The 22,003-nt window shown below is 52.3% G+C and overlaps 7 protein-coding genes across 7 annotated transcripts; 4 read left to right on the top strand and 3 right to left on the bottom strand.

Annotated features, from left to right (window-relative positions):
- Positions 1-154: 154 nt before the first annotated feature.
- CDEST_04166 (Putative zn(2)Cys(6) fungal-type DNA-binding domain, fungal transcription factor) lies at positions 155-2,513 on the bottom strand. Its single transcript, XM_062920325.1, has 4 exons — positions 1,560-2,513; positions 1,143-1,459; positions 953-1,086; positions 155-901 (listed from the first exon to the last, which is right to left on the bottom strand). The coding sequence occupies exons 1-4, from the start codon at positions 1,960-1,962 to the stop codon at positions 226-228; spliced, it is 1,530 nt and encodes a 509-aa protein (XP_062776376.1). The 5' UTR covers positions 1,963-2,513; the 3' UTR covers positions 155-225.
- Positions 2,514-3,080: 567 nt separating this feature from the next.
- CDEST_04165 (Putative cytochrome P450) lies at positions 3,081-5,331 on the top strand. Its single transcript, XM_062920324.1, has 2 exons — positions 3,081-4,623; positions 4,676-5,331. Exons 1-2 carry the CDS (start codon positions 3,264-3,266, stop codon positions 4,861-4,863), a joined length of 1,548 nt encoding a protein of 515 aa, XP_062776375.1. The 5' UTR covers positions 3,081-3,263; the 3' UTR covers positions 4,864-5,331.
- Positions 5,332-6,335: 1,004 nt separating this feature from the next.
- CDEST_04164 (uncharacterized protein) lies at positions 6,336-7,391 on the top strand (the record flags this gene model as incomplete). Its single annotated transcript, XM_062920323.1, has 2 exons — positions 6,336-6,588; positions 6,658-7,391. 2 exons carry the CDS (start codon positions 6,336-6,338, stop codon positions 7,389-7,391), a joined length of 987 nt encoding a protein of 328 aa, XP_062776374.1.
- A 370-nt stretch (positions 7,392-7,761) lies between these two features.
- CDEST_04163 (Putative helicase, P-loop containing nucleoside triphosphate hydrolase) lies at positions 7,762-10,820 on the bottom strand. Its single transcript, XM_062920322.1, has 9 exons — positions 10,426-10,820; positions 10,031-10,363; positions 9,933-9,966; positions 9,726-9,867; positions 9,556-9,667; positions 9,377-9,502; positions 8,995-9,318; positions 8,088-8,945; positions 7,762-8,032 (listed from the first exon to the last, which is right to left on the bottom strand). Exons 1-9 carry the CDS (start codon positions 10,717-10,719, stop codon positions 7,997-7,999), a joined length of 2,259 nt encoding a protein of 752 aa, XP_062776373.1. The 5' UTR covers positions 10,720-10,820; the 3' UTR covers positions 7,762-7,996.
- A 6,609-nt stretch (positions 10,821-17,429) lies between these two features.
- On the top strand, positions 17,430-18,707 carry CDEST_04162 (Putative GroES-like superfamily, alcohol dehydrogenase-like, NAD(P)-binding domain superfamily; the record flags this gene model as incomplete). The annotated part of the gene is made up of 4 exons (XM_062920321.1): positions 17,430-17,855; positions 17,957-18,047; positions 18,113-18,464; positions 18,533-18,707. The coding sequence occupies 4 exons, from the start codon at positions 17,430-17,432 to the stop codon at positions 18,705-18,707; spliced, it is 1,044 nt and encodes a 347-aa protein (XP_062776372.1).
- Positions 18,708-19,564: 857 nt separating this feature from the next.
- CDEST_04161 (Putative enoyl-CoA hydratase/isomerase, ClpP/crotonase-like domain superfamily) lies at positions 19,565-20,457 on the bottom strand (the record flags this gene model as incomplete). Its single annotated transcript, XM_062920320.1, has 2 exons — positions 19,565-20,157; positions 20,217-20,457. The coding sequence occupies 2 exons, from the start codon at positions 20,455-20,457 to the stop codon at positions 19,565-19,567; spliced, it is 834 nt and encodes a 277-aa protein (XP_062776371.1).
- A 587-nt stretch (positions 20,458-21,044) lies between these two features.
- CDEST_04160 (Putative NTF2-like domain superfamily, SnoaL-like domain-containing protein) lies at positions 21,045-21,772 on the top strand. The gene has a single exon (XM_062920319.1). It carries the CDS (start codon positions 21,161-21,163, stop codon positions 21,599-21,601), a length of 441 nt encoding a protein of 146 aa, XP_062776370.1. The 5' UTR covers positions 21,045-21,160; the 3' UTR covers positions 21,602-21,772.
- The last annotated feature ends 231 nt before the right edge of the window (positions 21,773-22,003 follow it).

Raw genomic sequence — 22,003 nt, 5'->3', positions numbered from 1 at the left:
GAGGTAAGCCGCAAGGCTATACAGACCAGAACGCCTATGGATAATGTGATGTTTGATCACTGAAGCAGGACTTAGGTCAAGCAAATAAGCATGACACTATCACGCATCCAGTCCATTGTTGTACTATCAAACAGCATATCAAAAAGTTCAATTCGTTTACCTAGAGATGTTTATAAACCTGTGAAGATTTGAATCTAACTGCTTCTCTATAAAGTGAGACCTAAGCTAAGCCACCAACGCATAAGGCTGATCGAAACAAACATCCCAATCCGTGTTGGTCCCGTCCCAGAACTTCCGTAGTATGGTCTTGGCGTGGAAAGAAAGGGGCGTGCCAATGTCCTTCCCCTGGTCTACGAGGAGCTCCCCAACAAGCCGTCGCTTGTCTACTCTGATTCCTGCCTCGACGCCGGCGACTATCAAAGGCCACTGTACCGACTTCTTGAGGACCGTGTGCTTCCTCATTTCTTCCAATAGGCAGTACAAACGGTCGCTGTGCCCTGTCTTCAGCGACTTCAGGTACCTCGTGTTGGGAAGAACCCCGGTACTCTGCAGAGAGGAGATGCCAAATACAGCAACCGCCGAATGAAACATGTGAGTAATCAGGTCACGTTGCTCTTTGGCTTCGTAGAAGCCGGTGCAGTCTTCCGAGTTGAAATCCATGATCCTGCTGATGATCTTGTCGGCAGAAACCTCGGCTTCTTCCTTGCTGATCAACCCCTTCGAAAACTGGTACCGGAGATGATTGATCCGGATGATCTCTAAGAAGAGGGTCATTGGACAAGGTATGGAAGGGTGCAAACCCAGAGGATACAATTCCTCCGTCATGGCGATAAGCTCTTTGTGGGAGCAAATTTCTACTTGATCAAACGAGGGGCTTGTTGTGTTTGCAACCACCATTGTTCTTTGGGGGCATGTTAGCTTGATCTCTGACACTGGCTGAATCTAGACTCACATCAAGAAGGACAAAAGAACACCTCTCAAGTAACCCGCAGACTTGAGCCAGCCTGTGGCACCTCCGCGACAGGCGAGCATGGCAAGAAAGCCGGTGGCATGATGCTTCCAATTGGGTGATATGCATGACGTTATCTGCCTTCGTGTCAGGTCACTGTTGTGTAATTACTCTTTGTCTTCGTGCGACTTACCTCAGACTGCATAAGTAAAGTGACACCTGTCAGTACCGTGTCGCTGCTCTGTGTCTTGGCATTGGCAATATCCTCGTTGAGAGCGCGGATGGAAATGCCGCGATGGTGGTGTAGTCGAGCTTGGGCGTGTTTGGCCGAGGGGCAGTCGAATTTCCATTCCATCTGCACATGCAGCCGGTGTTGAAACACGATAGCCACCAGGTTGTGTGCTATAGACGTCGGCAGGTATTTTACCACCTTCAGAGGTATTTGGTCGATGAACACGTTGGCGTTGCCCGAATGTCCAGCCCTGGTGTAGGGGTAGAAGACGGCGTTGTCTGGTGGGTAGAGAGTAAGCTTGATGTTTTTGGCGTTGAGGACAACTCCTCTTGACCCCAGGCCGGTGGGATTGATTCCCACGTGGTAGATTTAACTCACAATACTGAACGGCCTCATAAACGTCACAGATATCGGTTCTGAGATCCGAGTGAAGAATGTATTCAACCCCATCAAAAATTCTTTGCTCCTCCTCACTCAAAGTTCTACCCAAACCCTTCCTCAATGTCTTTGACTTTGGCCTAATGGGTTTCTTGCTATCGGCGTCGGTCTCCCCACTGCGAGGTTTTCGCCGAGTGCGGCATGTGACCTTGCCCGGGGCAAGCCAAGTGAGTGGTTTCTTGTCGTCGTAGCCGGGGCAAACAATCCCTGCCGTTCGACACTTGTTGCAGACAGGCTTGATGGCGTCACAGACCAAGCGACGGCGGAGACATTCCCAACAACGGCGGCGCTCGGGGGACTCGGGTGATGCAGGGGCCGTCACGGTTAAGGCTGTCGGAGACATGGCGTTTGATGAGCGGATCTGTCCGAATAACGATCACGATAGGAGTTGCAGACGGGTCATCTGCTCTATTGGTTGATGGGGCCCAGACGATGCCAAATGGAGAAATAAGAAGTCGACGGGACGAAGCGGTCGCAAGCTTTCTTGGGTAAGGCTAGGTCTGTTAGATCCGCAAAGGCTTGGGGATTCTTATGTAGCCCTTCGTTTTGGACGTTGTGCGGGTGCCTTGCTGCCGCCACGATGCCCAACCCTTGGGGAGACGCCTCGCTTGGCATCGAGTCTTGGCCAGAGTATTCTCCTAATCGGGTATAGACTCTTATCTCCCCGTGCTTCGCCTTCCGTGCGCCTTGCGAAGCCGTCGATCCACCCTTCTTCCGTCAGCCCTAAGAGATCCCAGGCTCCGACCAGTACGGGAGCGTGATGATAGGCGGAAGAGACATGGCCCTTCGAAAACCAACGAATCGGGGGGCTCGTAGGACGTGTCTCTCCCGACAGCCGTGATGGTGTTGCCTTAGACATGGCGGTGTTGCTCCCGCGCGGGGAAATCAGTTGGCTAAGCGAGAGTGTGGTCTGGTGGATCGCCTGTTCAAATCAGAAGGCAGAACAGAGCTTCATCACCACATCCCTGTGTTCAGCTTAGACGATGTCTGCCTCATTTCTTCGGTTGCGAGTGAACAGTTCGATGTCGGCCAAATCCTGCCATACAGCGGGGAGAGGGGGAGGACAAACGTCTTCAGATTGTTTGCGCATAAAAGCTTCCCATCACAAGATCCGGCTCGGGTGGGATTACGCCACCGTCGTCTGGGGATCCTAGGGAGTGATGCGTTGAGTCCCCAATGCTCACTAGTAGCATTGTGCCCTGCTATACCCCAGATGCCTTCACATGATCTCGCCATCTCTAGCCCCATGGGCACCGAGTCTCCGCCACGCGTCGGAGACTCCGGGAACCGAGGACTTTAACCACCAATGATACGCACGTCAGATAATAAGCAGACTATTGATTCATCTGCACGTAGGCAGCGCTGTGTGGCCTCACGGGAGACTGTCTTGGCTTATCTCAGTCTGTATGTAGATCCCGGTGTCATCATCCCACAGGCGCCGCTAACCATATGGACTAGTCGGTAAAGACTAGTAGACACCCAGCCTTCTTCGGTCAGGAAATCGCGCAACGGCGACTAGCCAGCGCCAGGCGTAAGGAAAAGCAAGGTCTCGTTCCCATTCCGGCTGCTTCACCACTCTTGACTGAGTGTAACCAGCACACAGCCAAACCCATCCCCGAGTCGTACCCGCAACTCTCAACAGACATGGCGCTCCTGGATATCGTCGGTGTCGCTGTCACCGCTGTCACCACACCCTCCACGCTGTTCCTCCTCCTCCTCGCGTCTGTTCCTCTCTTTGGCATATATGTAGCTGTGTATACCCTTTCCCGCCGCGTGCCGTGGCCCGCCAACGCGCCGCCCATCGCCCTCGACAACTACCCGATCACGGGCTCCTGGGGTTTCTGGGGCCGGCGCTGGAGCTGGCATCGCCGCCAGCGCGACGCAACGCCCTCAGGCAACTTCGCGTTCCACGCCGGCCCCAACACCATCGTCGGCCTGTCGGGTGACGCGGGCCGACGCCTGTTCTTCGAGTCCAAGGACCTGGGATTCAGCGAGGGCTACGCTGTGCTTTTTGGCCAGTCGCCCACAGTCGAGGCCCTCGACGTGGGCGAGGGCAAGGATCATGACATCAACAACCACTTCACCCGCCGCATCGTCTTCCTGCTGAAGAACGAGCAGTTCCGCCGCAAGCTGCCGACTCTCATCGCCGACACCCAGGAGGCCATGGACGCCATCGGCAACGACCCCAGCGGCGTCACCAATCCCTTCGAGAGCCTGTACCGCATCGTGTTCCGTCTGACGATCCGCATGGTAGGCGCCGACGACATCGCCGACGACGCACAGCTTCTCGAGCAGACGCTGGAGCTGTTCGAGACTATTGAGGCCAGCGCGACCGCCACTTCCGTTATGTTCCCCAAGGTGCCCTCGCCGGCCCTGCTGAAGCGTACTTACGCCGGTACGAAACTGTACTTTATGATCGAGGGCATCATCAAGAAGCGCATGGCGAGCGGCGAGAAACACGACGACGCCCTGCAGTACATGCTCGACCAGGGCGATCGGACATTCCGTATCATCGAGTTCGTCGTCGGGGCTTTGTTCGCGGGGCTTTTGAACAGCGGCATCAACGCGGCGTGGGTTGCCTGCTATTTGGCTTGCTCTCCCGAATGGCTCGCCAAGGCCCAAGACGAAGTCCGCGCCGCCGCCGCCAAGTATGCCCGGGACCCTTCCGCGCCCTTGCGTTACCAGCTCGATGATGTCCCCTTGGAGGCCTGGGAGTCCGAGTTTCCCGTCATCGACATGTGTCTGCGCGACTCGATCCGCCTGAACTTGCTGGGCACTGCCTTTAGGAAGAATACCAGCGGCCGCCCGATTCCTACAGGACACGGCAACGAAGTCATACCGCCTGGTGCCTTCGTCGCTTATGCGACAGGCGACATCCATCTCGATCCCCAAGTGTACCCCGACCCGCTGAAATGGGACCCCGCCAGATATCTGCCTGACCGCGCCGAGGACAAGAAGAAGCCCGATGCGTTCGTTGGGTGGGGTACAGGGCGACATCCATGCCGTAAGCCTGTCTCGATTCATCCGTTGATTCTGAACTTGTCTGACTGTTGTAGTGGGCGTCCGCTTCGCCAAGCTCGAGCAGAATATCATTACTGCCTACTTCATTGCCTCGTTCGACTTTAGCCTCGAGGATGAGAAGGGTAACAAGCTCACCACACCACCACAGGTTGATGTCGAGCGTCACTCTGCCCACAAACCGGACCCTCCGCAATTCCTTCGGGTTACTCCAAAGTACAAGTAGTGTCGTCGTCTCATGACTTTGCAAATGGGTTACTCTGGGCCGTGAAAAGTGGCAAACACTGTCGAGAACTGCTTTGCTCATGTTTCTGAACACTATTGCAGCTTTGGCGACTATGTCTGATTGGTGGATGATGTGTCAAGAAAATCAATAGTAGGGCAAAGATTACGCTTTGGTGTACATATGCGCGTCAGGGTCCAGACGTTCGTTGGAACTCTATTCACAGCTTTTCTCCCGGACAAGGTTGTTGTAACGAAGGATATAAGGCGTTAATTGCTGCCCGCAATTGACGACGTCGTTTTTGCGACAGTTGTCAAATCTGACCTCCCACAAGATGAAATGCGTCGTCAGGACAACGTTAATGAAGAGTAAAACGTTCATATTGCGAAACAATGCTACTAAACAACCACAGCCACAGTTCACGCTCGACCCACCTATTGATACTGACGGATTATAAGGCTATACTTTATCAAGAGCTTAATTCACTGTTAGCCGTAGAAAACTTGTTGCTGGAATCTCCCGAACACGCGATAGTGCCAACTTGAAAACAAGCTATAGTCACGATGCCTAACTCCCGCTTCAAAGTTCCAATAGTTTCTCCCAGCATTCATGCAAGTATTGAATGCTTGTATGAACTAGTCAGTCCACTTCGTAATAATCTGATCTCTACAGTGCACACCTTCGTTTTACGAATCACGATTGCTGTCTATCTTGATACTTTTGAAACGGGTCCATCGCCATCCTTGAAACACAGCAGACCCATCATTTCTCTCTGCCCGGAAGTGTACGGCTGTTCAGACCAAAGAGCAAACAGGCCACAGTCACAGTACGCACACATACACTGATATTCTTGTCGCCTTACGAACAAGTAAAGAAGTCGATTGGCCTAGCCGAGCTGGGATTCCCCCGCGCCAGCGCCACAGCCACTAGCTTTCGCCTAGTCACACGCACGCTTTGTCCAAATCGATGGTTTAGCTTTGATTAGCCGATCGCAAAGATGAGTCGATACCCGCGATCATCTATTGTGGTAAGTGAGGATTTGTCGCTGCTGTGCCTTCGAACTACAGGCCCTTGAGCAAGGATCGAAGCAACCGTGAGACACATGGTCACTTCTAGTTGCTGGCTAGCAACTCGTCCGCATGCGCTCCTCAGGGCAAACGCCAAAACTCGATCATCTATTTTGCCGTGTACCTTCTGCAATGATTATCATGCTGCAGCTTCTGGAATGTGGCGTTTACGCCATTGAAGATGAGCTGAAAGCCTAAATCAGGGCTAAGATGCGGCTGAAGAGCAGTCAAGTACCGCAGCATGTCTTTAGTCTGCTCATGCGTCTGATAAAAAGTCGCACCTAGCGACCTTGCCCGAATTTCGGAAAACGCATTGGAGTTGGAGCACTCTCCGCTGAAAATATTTCTCGAATACTGCACACCACTGCACGAATTTCCAGCACCTATCAATCTATCGGCCTTTGCAGTATGTGGCCCCTCTGGTCCTCGTTCAAACGCCTCTTGGCGAGAGACTACTGTGCAGAAGTGGAAGGAAAAGCATTTTGGCCAGGAACAGGGGACAGCTACTACCTGGGATCGCCTTTCCTTGTGAGTTGGTTTGCAGGGAAAGCTAGTGGCTACACCAATACGACCACAGCCCTTTGGAATGTTTGGGTTCAGGACGTCAAGTACGAGGAGAAGACCAAAGACGGCGGAAGCGCCTTTCGGCTGAACATCTACTGTCAGTTTTCTCGATTCGTGCTCCAACAAGTTATTGTTCAGGGCTAATTGGTATGCTACACTCTCACAGCGAGGAACATAACTTTCAACACTGAGGGCGACAACTGGATGTGGGTGCCAACAGACGTCTGCAACCAAACAGTGGTCTCGTTCAACTGGGAAATCCCGAAGGACTTTGGAGCAACTGGAACTTACATGGTAGCCGCTGTCCGGGAGGGAGCAGTGACTACAAGTGCTGCCACAGCAACCAGCGGACCGTTCACTGTCATCGCATCTTCTGACCCGAAGGCGTCGGCAACAGAAGCGACAAATTCTCAAACAACCAACACACAAGCTTCGCCAACAGGTGTACTGTCCGTGGGAACTGCGGTCGCCTCATCCCCCGCCAACAACAATGATAGAATGACGCCGGGCGCCGCCGCTGGGATAGCCACGGGAGCTGTTGTCATTTTTCTGGGTCTAGCTGGGGTTTTGTGGTTTTTCTGGAGAAGAAGACGGAACAACAAACGGCTTGCTGCTGCTGCTATGGCTCAGGCGGCTGATGGAAACAGCGGCTATGCGAAACCGGAGTTGGACGGCCAGGCAGTAGTCACTGAGGGTAGGGGAACGGACGATACAAGTGAGAGCAAACCAGCCCATCTGTCTGAGTTAGACAGCCAGCAACCATGGAGATTTCATCGTGTTGCGGCAGAAGAGAAGGGTAACGCTCGTGTTGCAGAGGCACCCGTGGCAGAGTTGGGGGCTGGGTCGCCACCTGAAGGCTATGGTAATGCGAAGGCACACTCGGGCGTGGAACTTGAGTAGGTGTCAATGATAACTCGACGAGTCGCTTTTGAATAGTCCCCATGGCTTTCAAATAAAGCTTGTACGTACTATTAATTCTAGCATCGCTGAAACTTAATGCCGCGTCTTGATATGAGTCCGAAACATGCACTGACGTAACGAGAGCAGCCAGAGACGTTATGTGTAGAAAACCTTCCAAACAAAGTCAGTTCCCCAGGATAAAATGGTCTCCCACGCACCATTGGATCGGCTTGCTGCGCGGATATGACTGAGCTGGGAAAGACCTGCAGTGTAGAAATGCTAGGATTGCTGCTTGCTGAATATCCGGGAATTCGACAGGCACAATGAGATGTTATTTGGTATTGATGCAAGAGTGAAGTGTGATCTATAAAGGGTGCTGCATCTTCAAAGCGATTGTTCAATCCTTGTGTCACTCAAGTGAATTTACACGCGTGCAAGCCTCATTCGAAGTTTTTTTTGTTCATATGTAACCATCTTTTCTGTCCAGTTGCACCGTACTCTTACAGCCAGTAAAATCGCTCAATCTACTTTGCTACAGGAGGCCCTCCTGTGCCATTCATCAACCGGCCCCAGAATCTGTTTCGTCGACCAGACCTACGCGCTCACTATTTCATCATCTTTTCAAATGCGTCCACAAGCTCCTATGACCCGTTAGTATTTCCGCTGTTCCAAGCTTCATAGCTCTTAAATACTCACAACGAAGTTGCAATTGCTCATCGTCTCAAACGCAGCCTTGTTGTTGTGAAGACCCATGCTGCCGACACGAGGTGTTTTGATGCCGAAGGCCACACATGCCATGAAACGGGCATCCTCCTTCGCCGTGCTATTGGCAAGAGCCTGTCTTGCCTGCGCGGTTGCAGTCTTGGCCTTATCTGGCGACTTGGCCTTCGCGGCGGTTGCAGTGAGATCGTCGGCTTTGCCCGCCTCCCTTGCACACGCTGTTTTGCAGACAGTGAGGATTTCCTTCATCAACTTCTCGTCCAGGGGCTGAGGTACGAAGTCTGGCAGTCTAACCTGCTTGTGAGTCTCGCACCAAGTGCAGTGACCACACTCCTTGGCCGATGCGTGGGTGGTGTCAGCGAAGTAGGCCGCAAGGCTACGAGTGAGACACTTGGTACCCGTTAGGAGGTCAACAAGATCCTGCACCCGCTGCAAGTCTTGCTTCTCCTTCTTTACGATCTCTGTATCAATGTTGTCGATGATTCTATCCGTTTCCTCTCGGCTCTTGGGAAAAGCCTTGGTAATGCGGAACACTTTCTGGACACCCTTCTTGTCGAGCTTGATGATGCCGGACTCGGCCCACGAGTCCAGCTTTCGAGTAATGTCAGCCCGGTCTACGCCACCACTACCCGTGGGAGCGTCGACGTCTATATAAGTCCACAGCTGGGCTTTCTTGGATTGCCTCTGTATGTACTTAGCTGCTGGTGATGAATCAGCAGCTAATGCCTGGCCTTGCAGCACTTGGTACTTGTACTCGGAATACTGCGGGGTACTGGCCCGGAGGAGACCAAACTTCAGCTCGAGATAAGCATAGATGATGGACAGTTGAGTTTCCTGTTCAAGGTTAGCATGATCAGAGTAGATTAAAGAGAAAGACACATACTCTGATATCCACACGTTTTGACTGGGAGGTTAAAGCCACAGAGAAGGTCTCTCCCGGCCTCATCTCACAGTTCTCGGCGCTACAAATCTCGTCGAAGAGCGCCCGCAAAGCGAGTCTTGAAGGTCTCTCTCCATGAATCATGATGTTCCTGAGAAAGAAGTCCTTGTTGGAAAGGTAGAGCAAACATGTGCTTGGCTTGCCGTCACGCCCGGCCCTTCCGATTTGTTGGCTGTAAGCCTCGATACTACTGGGTAGATCGAAGTGAATGATGGTTCGCACATTTTCCTTGTCGATACCCATGCCGAAGGCAATTGTGCCCACAATCTAGTTGCAGATCAGCAGGTCAGTATGGCTTTTCCATGTATGGTGAGGTACAACACACAATCATATTGTCGCTCCGCAGGAATTTGTCTTGGATATCAGACCGGATGTCCTTGTCAAGCCCTGCGTGATAAGGTCGTGCGTTGAATTTCTTTTTTACCAGGTCGCCAGCAAGTTTCTCAGCAGCCTAAAAATTGTCATAAGTTAGCGGTGTATTGACTTCGCGGCGATGGGACATACAGCATGGGTCGTGACGTATATGATGGCAGGTCCAGGGTGTTCCTGTAAGAAACCAGAGCATATCTCGACTTGATTATCGTCAGGACTTATAGCCTCAACCATAAGCCGGAGGCTGGAAAAATCAGCGTGAAATTCAAAACCTCGTAATGATCATGAGCCGAATGACATACTTTGGACGGTACATGCTGGTGACAAAGAGGCCTTCGGGAGGAACGTTGAATGTTGCTCGGATGTCTTGAGCGACGGTGGCGGTGGCGGTCGCTGTGAGGCACACGACCCTCTCGACGTTGGCTTCTTTCGCGAACCGGGCGACTTAAACATGAGTCAGATCTACCGGAGAAAAGAGACGGGAACGAACTGCATTTGGATACACTTACTCTTGAGGTAGTCTGGGCGAAATGAATGACCCCACTGCGAAGTAACGTTTTCAGCACAATTGCCACACCGTGAACGAGGGGTTGCCAGAAGCTCGTACCTCTGAAATGCAATGCGCCTCGTCAATGGCCAATAAGCGGATGCCGCCCCGGATGGATTGCAGGGATGCAAGGAAGCCCTCATTGTTAAGCCGCTCCGGTGCACAGTAAAGAAGATCCAGCTTGCCGTTTGCAAGCTTGCTGTGGATGTCAACAAACTCTTCTCGACTCTGTGTCGAATCGAGAACTGCAGCGGCAACTCCCCGTCGGCGTAGAGCATCGACCTGGTCCTTCATCAAGGCGATGAGGGGCGAGATGACGACGGAAACACCACCATCCTCGGGGCTACGGGCGCCCGTCTCCCGATCCAGCTCCTTGATAGCGACTGCAGGGACCTTCCTAAAATCATCAGTTTTGAGGATCTCACCCGAAGAGTACAATGGTTTCGGAAGCTAACCTGGTAGCACAAGCTTTTGCCTCCACCTGTGGGGAAGACGACAACGGCGCTGTCGCCATCGAGAAGTCGGTTGATGGCTGCTTTCTGTTCCAGCCGAAAGCTTTTCAGTCCAAATCGCTCTTTCAAGACTCGTTCTGCTACATTGGTATTGTCAGACGCCCTTTGACGTTTCAATGTGGGCTCTTGCTGGTCGCTCAGGTCCTCATTCCTTCGCTTCGCAGCAGGATTGACGCCATCGACGGCTGCGAGTAGGTCGGCCTCATCGGCCGAATCAAAACCGAAGTCATCGTCCATTGCGTGTGGTCTCTGATATTCGTATCTGGTTGTCCCGGGTAATGCGTATGTATACGTGAGGGATTGGGGATTGGGGAGAGGAGATGCACGAAGGACAAGAGTGATGGTGATGTCCCAATTGGGAAATCATTGGTTGGCGTTGGCCAGACGCGCCAGGATGCTCCGACTCGTTAAGAGCAGCGGAGTTCTGAGACCGGGTCATGTGACATTTTTGCCCACAACACGCATCGCTAGCTGCTTACTCATCTCTGGATCCTTAGGTCACTTCGTACTTTGAGCTTATTGTCAGAGAACTTTCTCCTCACAAGGTATCCACTGTTAGTAGCTGTTAAGATCATAGAGGGCTCCGGCCCACCGCACTATCATTTCTCACCATCAGCCCACGCGAGCTGAATTTCACCATCATGGCCGTCTCTCTAGACGCAGGGCCATCGATTACCGTTCACGGGGACGCCAGTACATCTCGACGGTCTGGACGTGTCCGGAAACCGACCGCAAAGGTCAGAGTGGTTGAGCAAGTCAGCTACCAAGACAATGCGGAGCTTAAAGACGAGATCAACAAGCTCTCAAACCTCGTCCAGGATCTCCTACGACGGGACGCCGAAAGGGCACAGTTCCTGAAAGACTGTTTGATGAAGATCGAATCCTTGGAGAAAGAGCTTCAGGAAGAGAAGCAGCGTTCAGACCGGCACCAACGCGGTCTAGCAAGGTCCATGCATGCTGCTAGCACAGGACCCAGCGAATCCGCCCTGAGTTTCCAAGGGCATCCCTTACACACAGCCCAGAACCAGCCGCCCCAAGTTCGGTCCTACGCGATGGTGGCGAGCCAGCCGCTTACCAGAAAACTGCATGAACCAACGCCAGCAAAACAAGCCGCAAACCGGGCGGCTTCAAAAGACCTTCGCATCTTCGCACGTCTGCCACCTGAAAGCCCGCTCCGCAACGAGAGAGCCTACGACATCTACGCGTTCGTTCGTGAAAAGCTAAGTCCCCAAGCCCGAGAAGCCCTCAAGGGGATCGACCATGTCAAGACAGGATTAGCACTCCTACCATCGTCAGCAGATGGGGCAAAAGTCCTGCTAGAGAACAGAGAACAGATTGCTGCCCTTCTCCAGGCACAGGCGGTCGAGCAGCGCGACACCTGGATCCGGGCCTATATCGCAAACGTCCCTTACACCAGACACTGCCTGCTCACCAACACTGAGCTGGAAATCACGACCGAGGAGCTCCTTGAAGAGATCCAGGCCACGACGAAACTCAAGCCCGAAAAAGCATACTTTTCCAGAAAAGACGAAGCCGAAAGGCTAGGCACGGTGACAGCCTGGTTCAAGGCGGAAGCCGTAAGGCAACTACCAAGGCGCCTCCGTTTGATGGGGGCCAGCGTTTTCGTCAACCTGCAGTTTCCGAAGGAGAAGAGGTCTCCCCAATGCCACCGCTGCGGCGGCTTTCACAACGAACGAACGTGTACCAGAAGGAAGAGATGCCTCAAGTGCAGCTCTCCTTCCCACACGACCGAACAACACCGGGCACCTTGCGGCGGCACTGAGGGTTACGATGGCTGTGACTGCCCCTTTAAGTGTCCGTCGTGTAACGGGCCCCATGCCGCCTTTGACGTGACTTGCCCTATCAGACCAAAAGTGGTGAGGGGCGTAGTCCAGAGGAGGAACAAGGCACAGCTACGGGCCATCCGAGCCGAGGGAGAGAGATCATGGAGATTTGCGACCCAGCAGTCGCATCAACAATCCCGAGAAAGAGGAGAAGAGATGGACTGCAACCAAGCTAATGAGGGACATCAGGAGAATGCGGCCCTCTAAAGTCCTGCAGATCATGCAGGCGAACGTGGCCAGACGACCACTCGCACACGAAACGGCACTGAATCTAGCCTACGCGGCCCATGTCGACATACTGCTACTACAAGAGCCCGCTATCCGCTCGGAAGAGAGAAGGCTCACAAGATGCCACCCGGGTTTCGAGATTTTCACCCCAGTGGACAACTGGGTTGAAGACAGACCCAGGGTGCTCACCTACCTCCGCAGAGGAACGGGACTACGGGGCGTACAAACACGCCCGCTGCCCAGCCCATCCACAGACCTGCTCTTCCTACAACTCCTGGCGGGAAAGCGGAAAGTTCTCACAGTCATCAACGTGTACAACGCCCCTTGTGGCTCGCTGCGACCAGGCCAAGCGATTAGGGATATCATAACAGCCTGGCAACCCGGACACCAGGAACGTGTGTTGGTCGCGGGGGATTTCAACCTCCATCATTGGACCTGGCAACCCGAGGCGACCAGCTCCTCGGACGCTGATGACCTGGTGGAATGGACAGAAACCGTTGGCCTTGTCCTCCTGTCGCCGATAGGTGAAGCCACACATAAGGACGGCAACACGTTAGACCTATGCTGGGCGTCCGGCAGCCTCCACGGGGCATCCACCAGCATAGAAACGTCCCTACACACAACGTCAGACCACGAAAGCCTGCTGACCCGGGTCCCCTTGGCCCTAACCGATCCGGTCGACCCAACCCCGGGGAGGTTCCGGCTTGACACGATGGACGAGAAGCTCTTCCTCGACATCCTTCAGCGAAATATACATCCCATGCGCCATACTGCAAGCAACGCAAGAGACCCACAGGCTCTGGACATGCTAGCACAGCAGCTCACAGATTGCCTTGTAGAAGCGCTTACGGCTTCTACAAGGCGTGCGCTTGGCAGAGGACCTGGGAGACCATACTGGGACGAGAACTGCAGGCGAAAACACCGAGCCTACACGACCAAGAGAGCAACTGTGGCAAGACTCTGCGCCTTGGGAATAGATTGTCAATGGGAGCGAAACGAGGAGGACGCTCTGAAACAGGACTTTCTCCATCAGCTGCGGCGCTCTAAGGACACGTACTGGAGAGGAAAGATCGCCGCAGCCTCCACTGGCAAAGACGTGTTTGAAATGGTCGGGTGGCAGAAGGCTAAGGGATCCTTCCAGACCCCTCCACTCCGGGATGGGAGCAATCCAACCGCGCTCATCTCACAGCCGAAGGAGAAGCGGGATCTGTTCGCCCGCGTCCTCCTCAGAAATGCTGCTATCTCCACGGACATACCAGCAGAGAGCCCAGGACCTCGCCTGGAAGCCAATCTTCCTTTCCCGCATGTTACAAAAGACGAGGTACAAACGTCAATCTTCTCTGCGAGAAGCACCACCCCCGGGTCCGACGGAATCACAACGGCCGTCCTCAAGACAGCGTGGCCCGTTATCGAGGATATCGTCTTCCGGCTCTACAGCGGATGCGTATGCGAGGGCTGGCATCCCACCTGTTTCAAAGAAGCTATCCTAGTCATCCTGCCTAAACCGGGCAAGAGAGACAGGGCGCTCCCGCGCTCATATAGACCAATCGCGCTGTTGTCTGTGCTCGGAAAAGGCTTGGAGAGACTTGTCGCAAGAAGGCTTGCCTGGATCACAGTCAAGTTCCGGGTACTGCACGACCAACAGTTCGGGGCCCTCCCCCTCCGCTCGTGTAGCGACCTCATCGCCGCGGCCATCCACGATATCGAGTGTGCCTGGCAAAGAGGTCTTGTCACCTCTATGCTTACGCTCGACATCAGAGGGGCCTTCGACGCTGTGCTGCCAGGGAGGCTGATCCGACGCCTCCGATGCCAAGGATGGCCGGAGAACCTCGTGCGGTGGGTCTCGAGTTTCGTCCTCGGGAGAAGAGCAAGAATAAGACTAGACGGAGAGATGGGGGACGTCTTCGACCTTGAGTGTGGGCTACCACAGGGCTCGCCCGTGTCCCCCATCCTCTTCATGCTTTACATCGAACCCTTATTCAAGCTGGGCACTGTTCATCCAGGCAGGAAGCGGTCTCGATTTGGCTACGCCGACGACATTGCCATCATGGCAAGCTCAACCTCACTAGAGGACAATTGTGCTCTGCTAGCGAAAGAATGGGAAGAAGCCCAAGAATGGGGGGCGTTAGAGGGCATCACTTTCGACACCGATAAATCCGAGCTCATCCACTTCACCAAGAGACCAAAAAATACAAACCCGCCAATAACCGTCAGACTGTTGGACGGGAGACAGCACACAGTTCAGGCCGTCAATCAAGGGGCCTCACTACGGTGGCTTGGGGTCCACTTCGACCGGAGACTCACTTTCAAGAACCATGTGAAAGGCCACTGCGCCAAAGCATGCCAAGTGGTCAACGGACTACGGGGACTAGGGAACACCGCCTGGGGCGCGCCGGCACACCTGCTGCGCCGTGCTATTGCCTCCTGCGTATTGCCCATTCAGTACTATGCATCAGAGGCATGGTGGCCGGGCAGGAATCGGATCAAGAATGGGCACATCGCCTCGAACGGGGTCAACGGCCTACTCAACCAACTTGATATTACGCAGGCCAAGGCTATTCGAGCTGCACTTCCTGTGTATAGAACGACGCCTGTACTGATCCTACAGCGTGAAGCTGCCCTGCCCCCAGCAGAGGTGATGCTAGATGCGAAGCTCCATAAAGCCTCTGTAAGGATCCATCGCCTTGACGATCGACACCCCCTCCGAACGAGGCTCGGAGACAGGCCCGGACCGGACTCAAGACTGCGGCGAATGGCAAGCCTTATCGAGAGAAATGCCGAATACATCGACCCGCTAGAGCTACCGCCTTGGGAGCGCTCAGCCGACTGGCACACAGCCCTGAGCATGGTCGGCTATGAACCAAGGAAGACCAAGGATGAACTGGCCACCGCCTTTACAGGTAGACTGGGAACATTCTCAAAGCGGGACATTGTTGTCTATACTGACGGTTCCCTAATGGTGGACGGTAGCAGAACCGCCGCCGGAGCAGGCTGGGTTGGGTACCAGGCCACACGGCAGATCTTCCGAGGATCAGAGCCGCTCGGCCACCAGACGGAGGTCTTTGACGCAGAAGCGCAAGCCGCTTTCCGGGGCCTACTGGAAGCCATGAGGTCTCCCACGGCGCGGATGGCAGACAATGTTCACATCTGCCTCGATAACCTCGCAGTCGCAGCCAGACTCGTCACCCGGAGCCCAGGAAGCAGCCAGGCTAGGTTTAGGGCCTTTAGTGAGCTCTCCGCCTCTTGGGCACAGAGAGGACGGACAAGCTGGACGATGCCTGGCAGGGTATACATTTGGTGGTGCCCTGGACACACGGGAATAGCTGGAAACGAGGAAGCAGACGCTCTTGCCAAGGAGGCCTGCAGACAAACCCCAGAATCACAGCCACAGCCTACATTGGCGCACCTGAAGCGGGAGTCCAGAGCAGCCGATCTGCAGGCTTTCGCTAGGAGATGGCCGTCAATCTGCCCTCGGCAGTATGCCGACCTTGGGATAAGTCCTCATCCCAAGCCCCCCGAACTTCGCCTTCCTCGGCATCTGCTAGGAAGGCTATATGCGGCAAGATCGCATCATGGAGACTTTGCAGCGTACCACGAGAGATTTGCCCACCAAGACGCACTACTTCACTGCAGTTGCGGAAGACGCAAAACCCCAGTACACTTCTACTTCTGCAAGCGTGGCCGTAAGGCCACCCCGCGGCATCTCCGCCGACGTATGGCGAAGGCAAGCATAGATTTTCTGCTAGGTACTACGCAGGGAGCTTCTCTTCTGTGCGAATGGATGGAGGCGACCAATTTCTTTTCCGAAATCTGCCCGAGTCATTGACCAGGAACGTTAGGTGAAGACGGCAGCCTGTAAAATAGTTTAGATTAGGATAGACCATGTCGGTACCGCCCGGCACGTCCCTTTTACTCTGGACGTTAAATACATCATCATCATCATCATGGATCCTTAGGTGGATTCCAGCTGCATCCCGATCCATGCTAGCAATTGTTTCTTAGAGCGCTCCATGCGATTTTTCTTTTTTCATGGAATGTACGGATATCATGTTTCCTTTTCCTTCAGAAAGAATTTCAAAGTTTTTGTTGTGGCGTCCCGAGCACCCAAGCTTTTGCATCGTTTTAAACAGGCAAACGAAATGCATCCAGTCCTGTAGACACAATCCGCCGACGTATGAAATGAAACTTTGGAGACCAGATGGTAACGAGACTACTTACCAAGCACTGTATTGTTACCAAAAGCTATAAGTCTATCTCTAGTTACCCTTTCATTACGGCTGTTACAAGTAGAACAGGAAGTCGGGCTAATTACAGACCGCACTGCGAGATGGTAGCTGACTCGGAGTCTAAATTACAAAGCAAACCACAATGCACAAGCCGGAGTTAGTGAGTCCCATACTAGAAGAATCCTCGGTCTCGGTTTCGGAGCTGCAGAAGATTGAGAACTCCATCGGACAAGCGCACAATAGCGCCCCACACCTATTACACATCGACGTAGGTTAAAATAACGTTATTAACGTTATTCAGACATACAGACAAAATGACCAGTTGCAAATCAATCATCTCAATACTCAACACGCAGTGTATCCAACGTTGGTGTAGTTTGGCTGTCAAGTGTGCCAAGGGAACCCATAGAGATGACAAATTCTCAGTAGCAACTTCAGACACACAGGCTTCGGTGAATATCCATCCAGCCATCATCAATCATCTTAATACACACAAATCTGTGTTTCACTAATCGGTAAGTTAGTCAAAGTTATATAAGTTCTTTGTCTTGCCAGTCGGGGACACATATTGCTATCCGTCGCAATTTGATTTACCACATAACACATCAAAAAGCACAAATTACACTCTCAAAGTCATAGAAGCTCAATCATGTCTCTTCCCAAGACCTACACCTCGCTGCGTCGCTCTGCCGAGCCCGCACCTTACGCCTTGGTCCCTACCACCGAGACCATCCCGTCAGAATTAGGCACTCACGATGTCCTAGTCAAGATTCACGCAGTCTCACTCAATTTCCGCGACGTTATGCAGCAGCGCGGGCTTGATCCGTACGGAGTCCTAAGCCAAGGCATCCCGGCGTCTGACGCTGCCGGAGAGGTCGCCGGCATTGGCTCCGGCGTCAAGGACTTCAAGATTGGTGACCGCGTGTCTCCCAGCTTTTTCAACAACCGCTTCACCGATGATGACATCGCCCCGCCGGTGGGACTGGGTGGGGGCGCTCTCGGTGTCCTGACCGAGTACGGCGTGTTTGAGGACAGAACCTTGGTTCATCTGCCTGCACAACTGTCCTGGGAGGAGGTGTGTTACAACGTCTTTTATCTTACAAATGCCTTGCAACAACTTTTGGACACCAAAAGTGTCTGGAGTCCTCTCTGAGTAACAAACTAACAAATAAACAGGCTGCTACCATTCCTTGCGCCGGTGTTACTGCATTCAACGCTGTCAACCAACTGCGAGGATTTACCGACAACAGCACTGTTCTACTCGAGGGTAAGCTCAGTCTGCGTTTTTCTATCTACTTTGGTATCTTCATACTCATTCGATTCTGCAAATAGGAACCGGAGGAGTCAGTTCCTTTGCAATGCACCTCCTAGTGGCTGCAGGTGTCCATGTCATTGTAACCTCCTCTTCGGATGAGAAGCTTGCTTCCTACACGAAAATTAGCCCCTTGATCAAAGGCATCAACTACAAGCAACACGCCGATATTGCTCAAGAGGTTAAGAGACTTACTGATGGCAAGGGGGTAAACCTCGTTATCAACACTGTCGGGGAGTCGTCCATTCCCTCCTGCGTTGAGTCACTTGCTGAAAGGGGCGTGATCTCCCTGGTCGGCGCTCTCGGGGGAATGGGCGAGAAGCTGAAGGCAGGCACCCTTCTGAACCTGATGTTCAAGCGTGGCACTATCCAGTAAGTTTTCAGACATTCCGTCTAGTATGTGGTGTGTTACATTCAATACTGACAATGGCGGTCTGTAGGGGCGTTGCTGTTGGGACCACTGAGGACCATCGAAAGCTCAACGAGTTCATTGGACAGAAGGATATCAAGCTGAGCGCCCTCGTTGACAAGGTTTTTGCCTTCAAGGAAGCACAGAAGGCGTACGACTATCTTGGCGCTGGAAAGCATGTTGGCAAGGTCATTATCACGGTCTAACTGTTTTCGAGAGTAAACGATGTCTTAGAACTCACTTAATATACACTCTGCTTCATTTCTATCGGCCGATGCATCTAGATTTTCGTTTGTTATAGATGTCATGTTTCAAAGTTCATGGAACAATAAAACACATCTGTCTGAAATAGGGTAGAATTACAACGCGTTTGAGTCTCACATAGCTTTCTGTTTCATTTGATTTTCTGCCTTCTTATGTAATAGTATTGAAGGGTTCAATCATTTAGCTTTGCAGAGAACAACCCGACGCAATTTAGACGACCAGACTGTCTTGTAACAACCGCTCTGCCCCCAGCTCGCTCCAAGAATCCTGCGTTGGCTTTTGCTCTGAGTTATGCTGTGTTGCGATTAATACACATAGAAATCAAGTTTAGTGGTCTGGGATGGAGGTAAAGGGCGAGCCATCTTTGTTACACTGATTCTTTATGACGAATAATAATTATATGCGATGAATTATGAGTACTACACATGCCGGGAGTCAGTAGCAGTAGATATAACAAGTGACTTATGACAGGCTGCTGTATTGAAGTTCTCTAAGATAAAAGACGACGATGGCACTAACATGAACGGGTTACTTGATTTCCAAATCTAGAAGAATAACCAGCTGCAATATAAGACTCAAGTCGAAACTCTGAGGCACTTGAGCAGCTAAGCAAAGCATCCAAAGCATTGAATGTTGTTGTGGAACCCGGTGCCTGGCGAAAAACTCTTCGAAGTTGGTGAACGACCTTTCAAAGCGCAGCTGCTACATCTGTTTCTATTTCCGACTAAAGCAACTCGTTGACCAGCATCCCTCGTGATAAGATTGCCAAACTTCACCAATTGCCGTTGCTCACCCGCCTTTACTCATAAAACTGAGGGGCAAGGCTGGGTAGGTCCAGCTCTGCCTCCATTTGCGGAATTGAGGCCAGTACTTCCCAAGTCTTGGTCAATACCGCCTGCGTTTGGGGGTCCTTGTACTGCCTACGAAACGCAGTGCCCTCGGAGACGATATCCTCGCAGCTCGGGACCGAATGGCGGTTGACGGCCTTCTTGATCTCGTGCAAGGCAGTCAGGGGGAACAGGCGGAGCCGAGAAGTCTGTTGGGAGATGTAGGCGTACATCTCTTCCGAATTTACGAACGACTTGTTGATCCAACCAATTCTTTCGGCATCTGCTGCATTGATGTCCTTGCCAGTCAAGATATACTCCAAAGCGCGTGCTCTACCGACCAGGTGGGTGAGAAACTGGCTTGCACCACCGCCTGGGATCAGACCACTGCAGATTTCCTGGTGCGCAATGAGGGTGTCCGGAGACCTGGTTGCGAATCGCATGTCCAATGACGCCAGAAACTCGGACCCTGCCCCTCGTGCCCTGCCTTCTACGGCACCAATTGTCACCTGGCGAAGGGTCGTGATGCTGTGCAGGAGGGCTGCAAATTCCTCTATGAAGATGGCTGGAGTTCGGTCAATAAAAAAGACGGAGTGCTGAATAAGACAGCAAGTCGGCACTCACGATCAGACCCGTCGAGGATCGTGACATCGAGATGGGCGACAAAGAACTTTGGAGCGTCGCTCTTGAAAATGACGACTTTGGTTTCGTCATCAGCATCGAGATTCTTGACAAGGTCTTTGAGCTCTTCCTGAGTGGCTCGGCCCCAGAAATTGTACTCGGGAGAGTCTGGATTATGGAAGGTGACTACAAGGACACCAGAGTCGAAAGAGGTTTTCAAGCTGCGGTAGGCCGTGAGCTCCATAACGACGGAAATGAGTGGCAACTGGGAGATAATTTGTGATGTGATGGTTTGTGGAAGATTGAGTTTGACAGCTATACCATCTTTTTGATCTTAGTTCTCAGGGTTTACTTTATGCTCTCTTATACTAGGGCAGACCACGGCACCACCATCGGTTTGGACCAGCAACACAATAACGTTACCACTTCTTGCCTTTGAGATATTGTCTAAGTGCATGATTACGAAATTCTTCAACAAGCAAACCAAGATCTGAATCTTGTTATTACTTGGCTGTTACATGCTTACACGGACGAGTGACCCAGGCGATTGAAGAAACCTTGAAGCATTGTGGGGGTGCATCAGCTCCACATCTGGGGGCACTGATAGTGCGCAATGCACGGCTGAGGCTTAATTGATTGCCCTACAAAGTTACTCTGTTTATATGGGCGGCATGCCGTTATTTGCTTTGTAATTTGGGACCTTAGCTGTTTCACGTTCTTGTTCGGTCTGTTATTTGCCCGGCGCTATATTTCTCGGGGTGCAGCGGACGGGTTGAATCACACTCCGTATCCGAATTGCCTCTTCTCATAAATGCGCTGCACCCCTTTCATCCTACCTACGGGTCTCACGAGCAACCTGTTTATAAGAACAACTTCCAGAATCGATTGATTCCTTCCTACGCTTGCAACAAACCTTCATTACCACATACCACCATTGCATTTCCAGTATGGCTACGTCGGACCACGAACTTATTCGCAATACTCTTGCACGCTACGCTATAGGTGTAGATTTCGAAAACTGGGACACCTTCTCAAAAGCTTTTCTAGACGATGCCAAAATCACTTTTCAAGCACCTATCGGTACCCTGAGCGGAATATCAGCAATCAAATCGACAGTCCAAGCCATGGTTGGGCCGTTCCAAACACACCACGGTATAACCACGCAACTCATCGAGATTACGGGCGAGACGACGGCGGAAGCCACAAGCTATGTTACCACTGTTCTTTCAGGTACAGGAAAGGACGAAGGCAAGAGTGCAACAATTTCGGGTTATTATCAGGACAAGCTTGTCAAGGTCGTTGTCGATGGTGAAGAGGATTGGAAGATTTTGGAGCGTAAGGCATTCAACAGAGGAACACCTACAGGGGATCTATCCTTGAGCCCTTGATGGCTTGAGAGCCGCCTATGATGCATTTCATCCCCTTATAGTCTAGCTAGGCTCTTTGCTCAACCTTTAAAGGCACCACATAACAGGACGATTCATTAGTAAATCTTTTTTAATCACTCCGAAATCGCTTGTAGTATGAAATCTTTCATTCTAACACCTTCTGAATTGACGCCCTTGTTTCTATATCACAAACCTGGCAAATGCTAAGTTGAGCTGTCTAACTTCAAACGCTACTTTAACTGACTTCGGCGGACAAACGATCCTCAAGAGCAAAGTGCTCAGCCTTGACACCTAGCTAGGCGTTTCTCAGCTCAAGCATCATGCGTAAGATTGTCACAATCAACGGCACCCTGCACCCTGTCGCCTAACAGATGTCTTCTTGTATCTTCCTGATCATCACCC

Source organism: Colletotrichum destructivum, chromosome 3 (assembly GCF_034447905.1).
Source record: "Colletotrichum destructivum chromosome 3, complete sequence".
Taxonomy (NCBI): domain Eukaryota; kingdom Fungi; phylum Ascomycota; class Sordariomycetes; order Glomerellales; family Glomerellaceae; genus Colletotrichum; species Colletotrichum destructivum.
The sequence above is the reverse complement of the archived record's forward strand: the minus strand, read 5'-3'. Positions and strand labels throughout refer to the sequence as shown.

Excerpts from the sequence above, each read along its gene's own strand:
- CDEST_04165 (XM_062920324.1), top strand. The coding sequence starts at position 3,264 with ATGGCGCTCCTGGATATCGTCGGTGTCGCTGTCACCGCTGTCACCACA. Across the intron at positions 4,624-4,675 it reads TACAGGGCGACATCCATGCC|TGGGCGTCCGCTTCGCCAAG; the intron begins GTAAGCCTGTCT and ends TGACTGTTGTAG.
- CDEST_04163 (XM_062920322.1), bottom strand. The coding sequence starts at position 10,719 with ATGGACGATGACTTCGGTTTTGATTCGGCCGATGAGGCCGACCTACTC. Across the intron at positions 10,364-10,425 it reads GCAAAAGCTTGTGCTACCAG|GTCCCTGCAGTCGCTATCAA; the intron begins GTTAGCTTCCGA and ends GATTTTAGGAAG. Across the intron at positions 9,967-10,030 it reads AGGCGCATTGCATTTCAGAG|TGGGGTCATTCATTTCGCCC; the intron begins GTACGAGCTTCT and ends GTTACTTCGCAG.
- CDEST_04166 (XM_062920325.1), bottom strand. The coding sequence starts at position 1,962 with ATGTCTCCGACAGCCTTAACCGTGACGGCCCCTGCATCACCCGAGTCC. Across the intron at positions 1,460-1,559 it reads TTATGAGGCCGTTCAGTATT|ACAACGCCGTCTTCTACCCC; the intron begins GTGAGTTAAATC and ends TCTACCCACCAG. Across the intron at positions 1,087-1,142 it reads CTTTACTTATGCAGTCTGAG|ATAACGTCATGCATATCACC; the intron begins GTAAGTCGCACG and ends ACACGAAGGCAG.
- CDEST_04160 (XM_062920319.1), top strand. The coding sequence starts at position 21,161 with ATGGCTACGTCGGACCACGAACTTATTCGCAATACTCTTGCACGCTAC.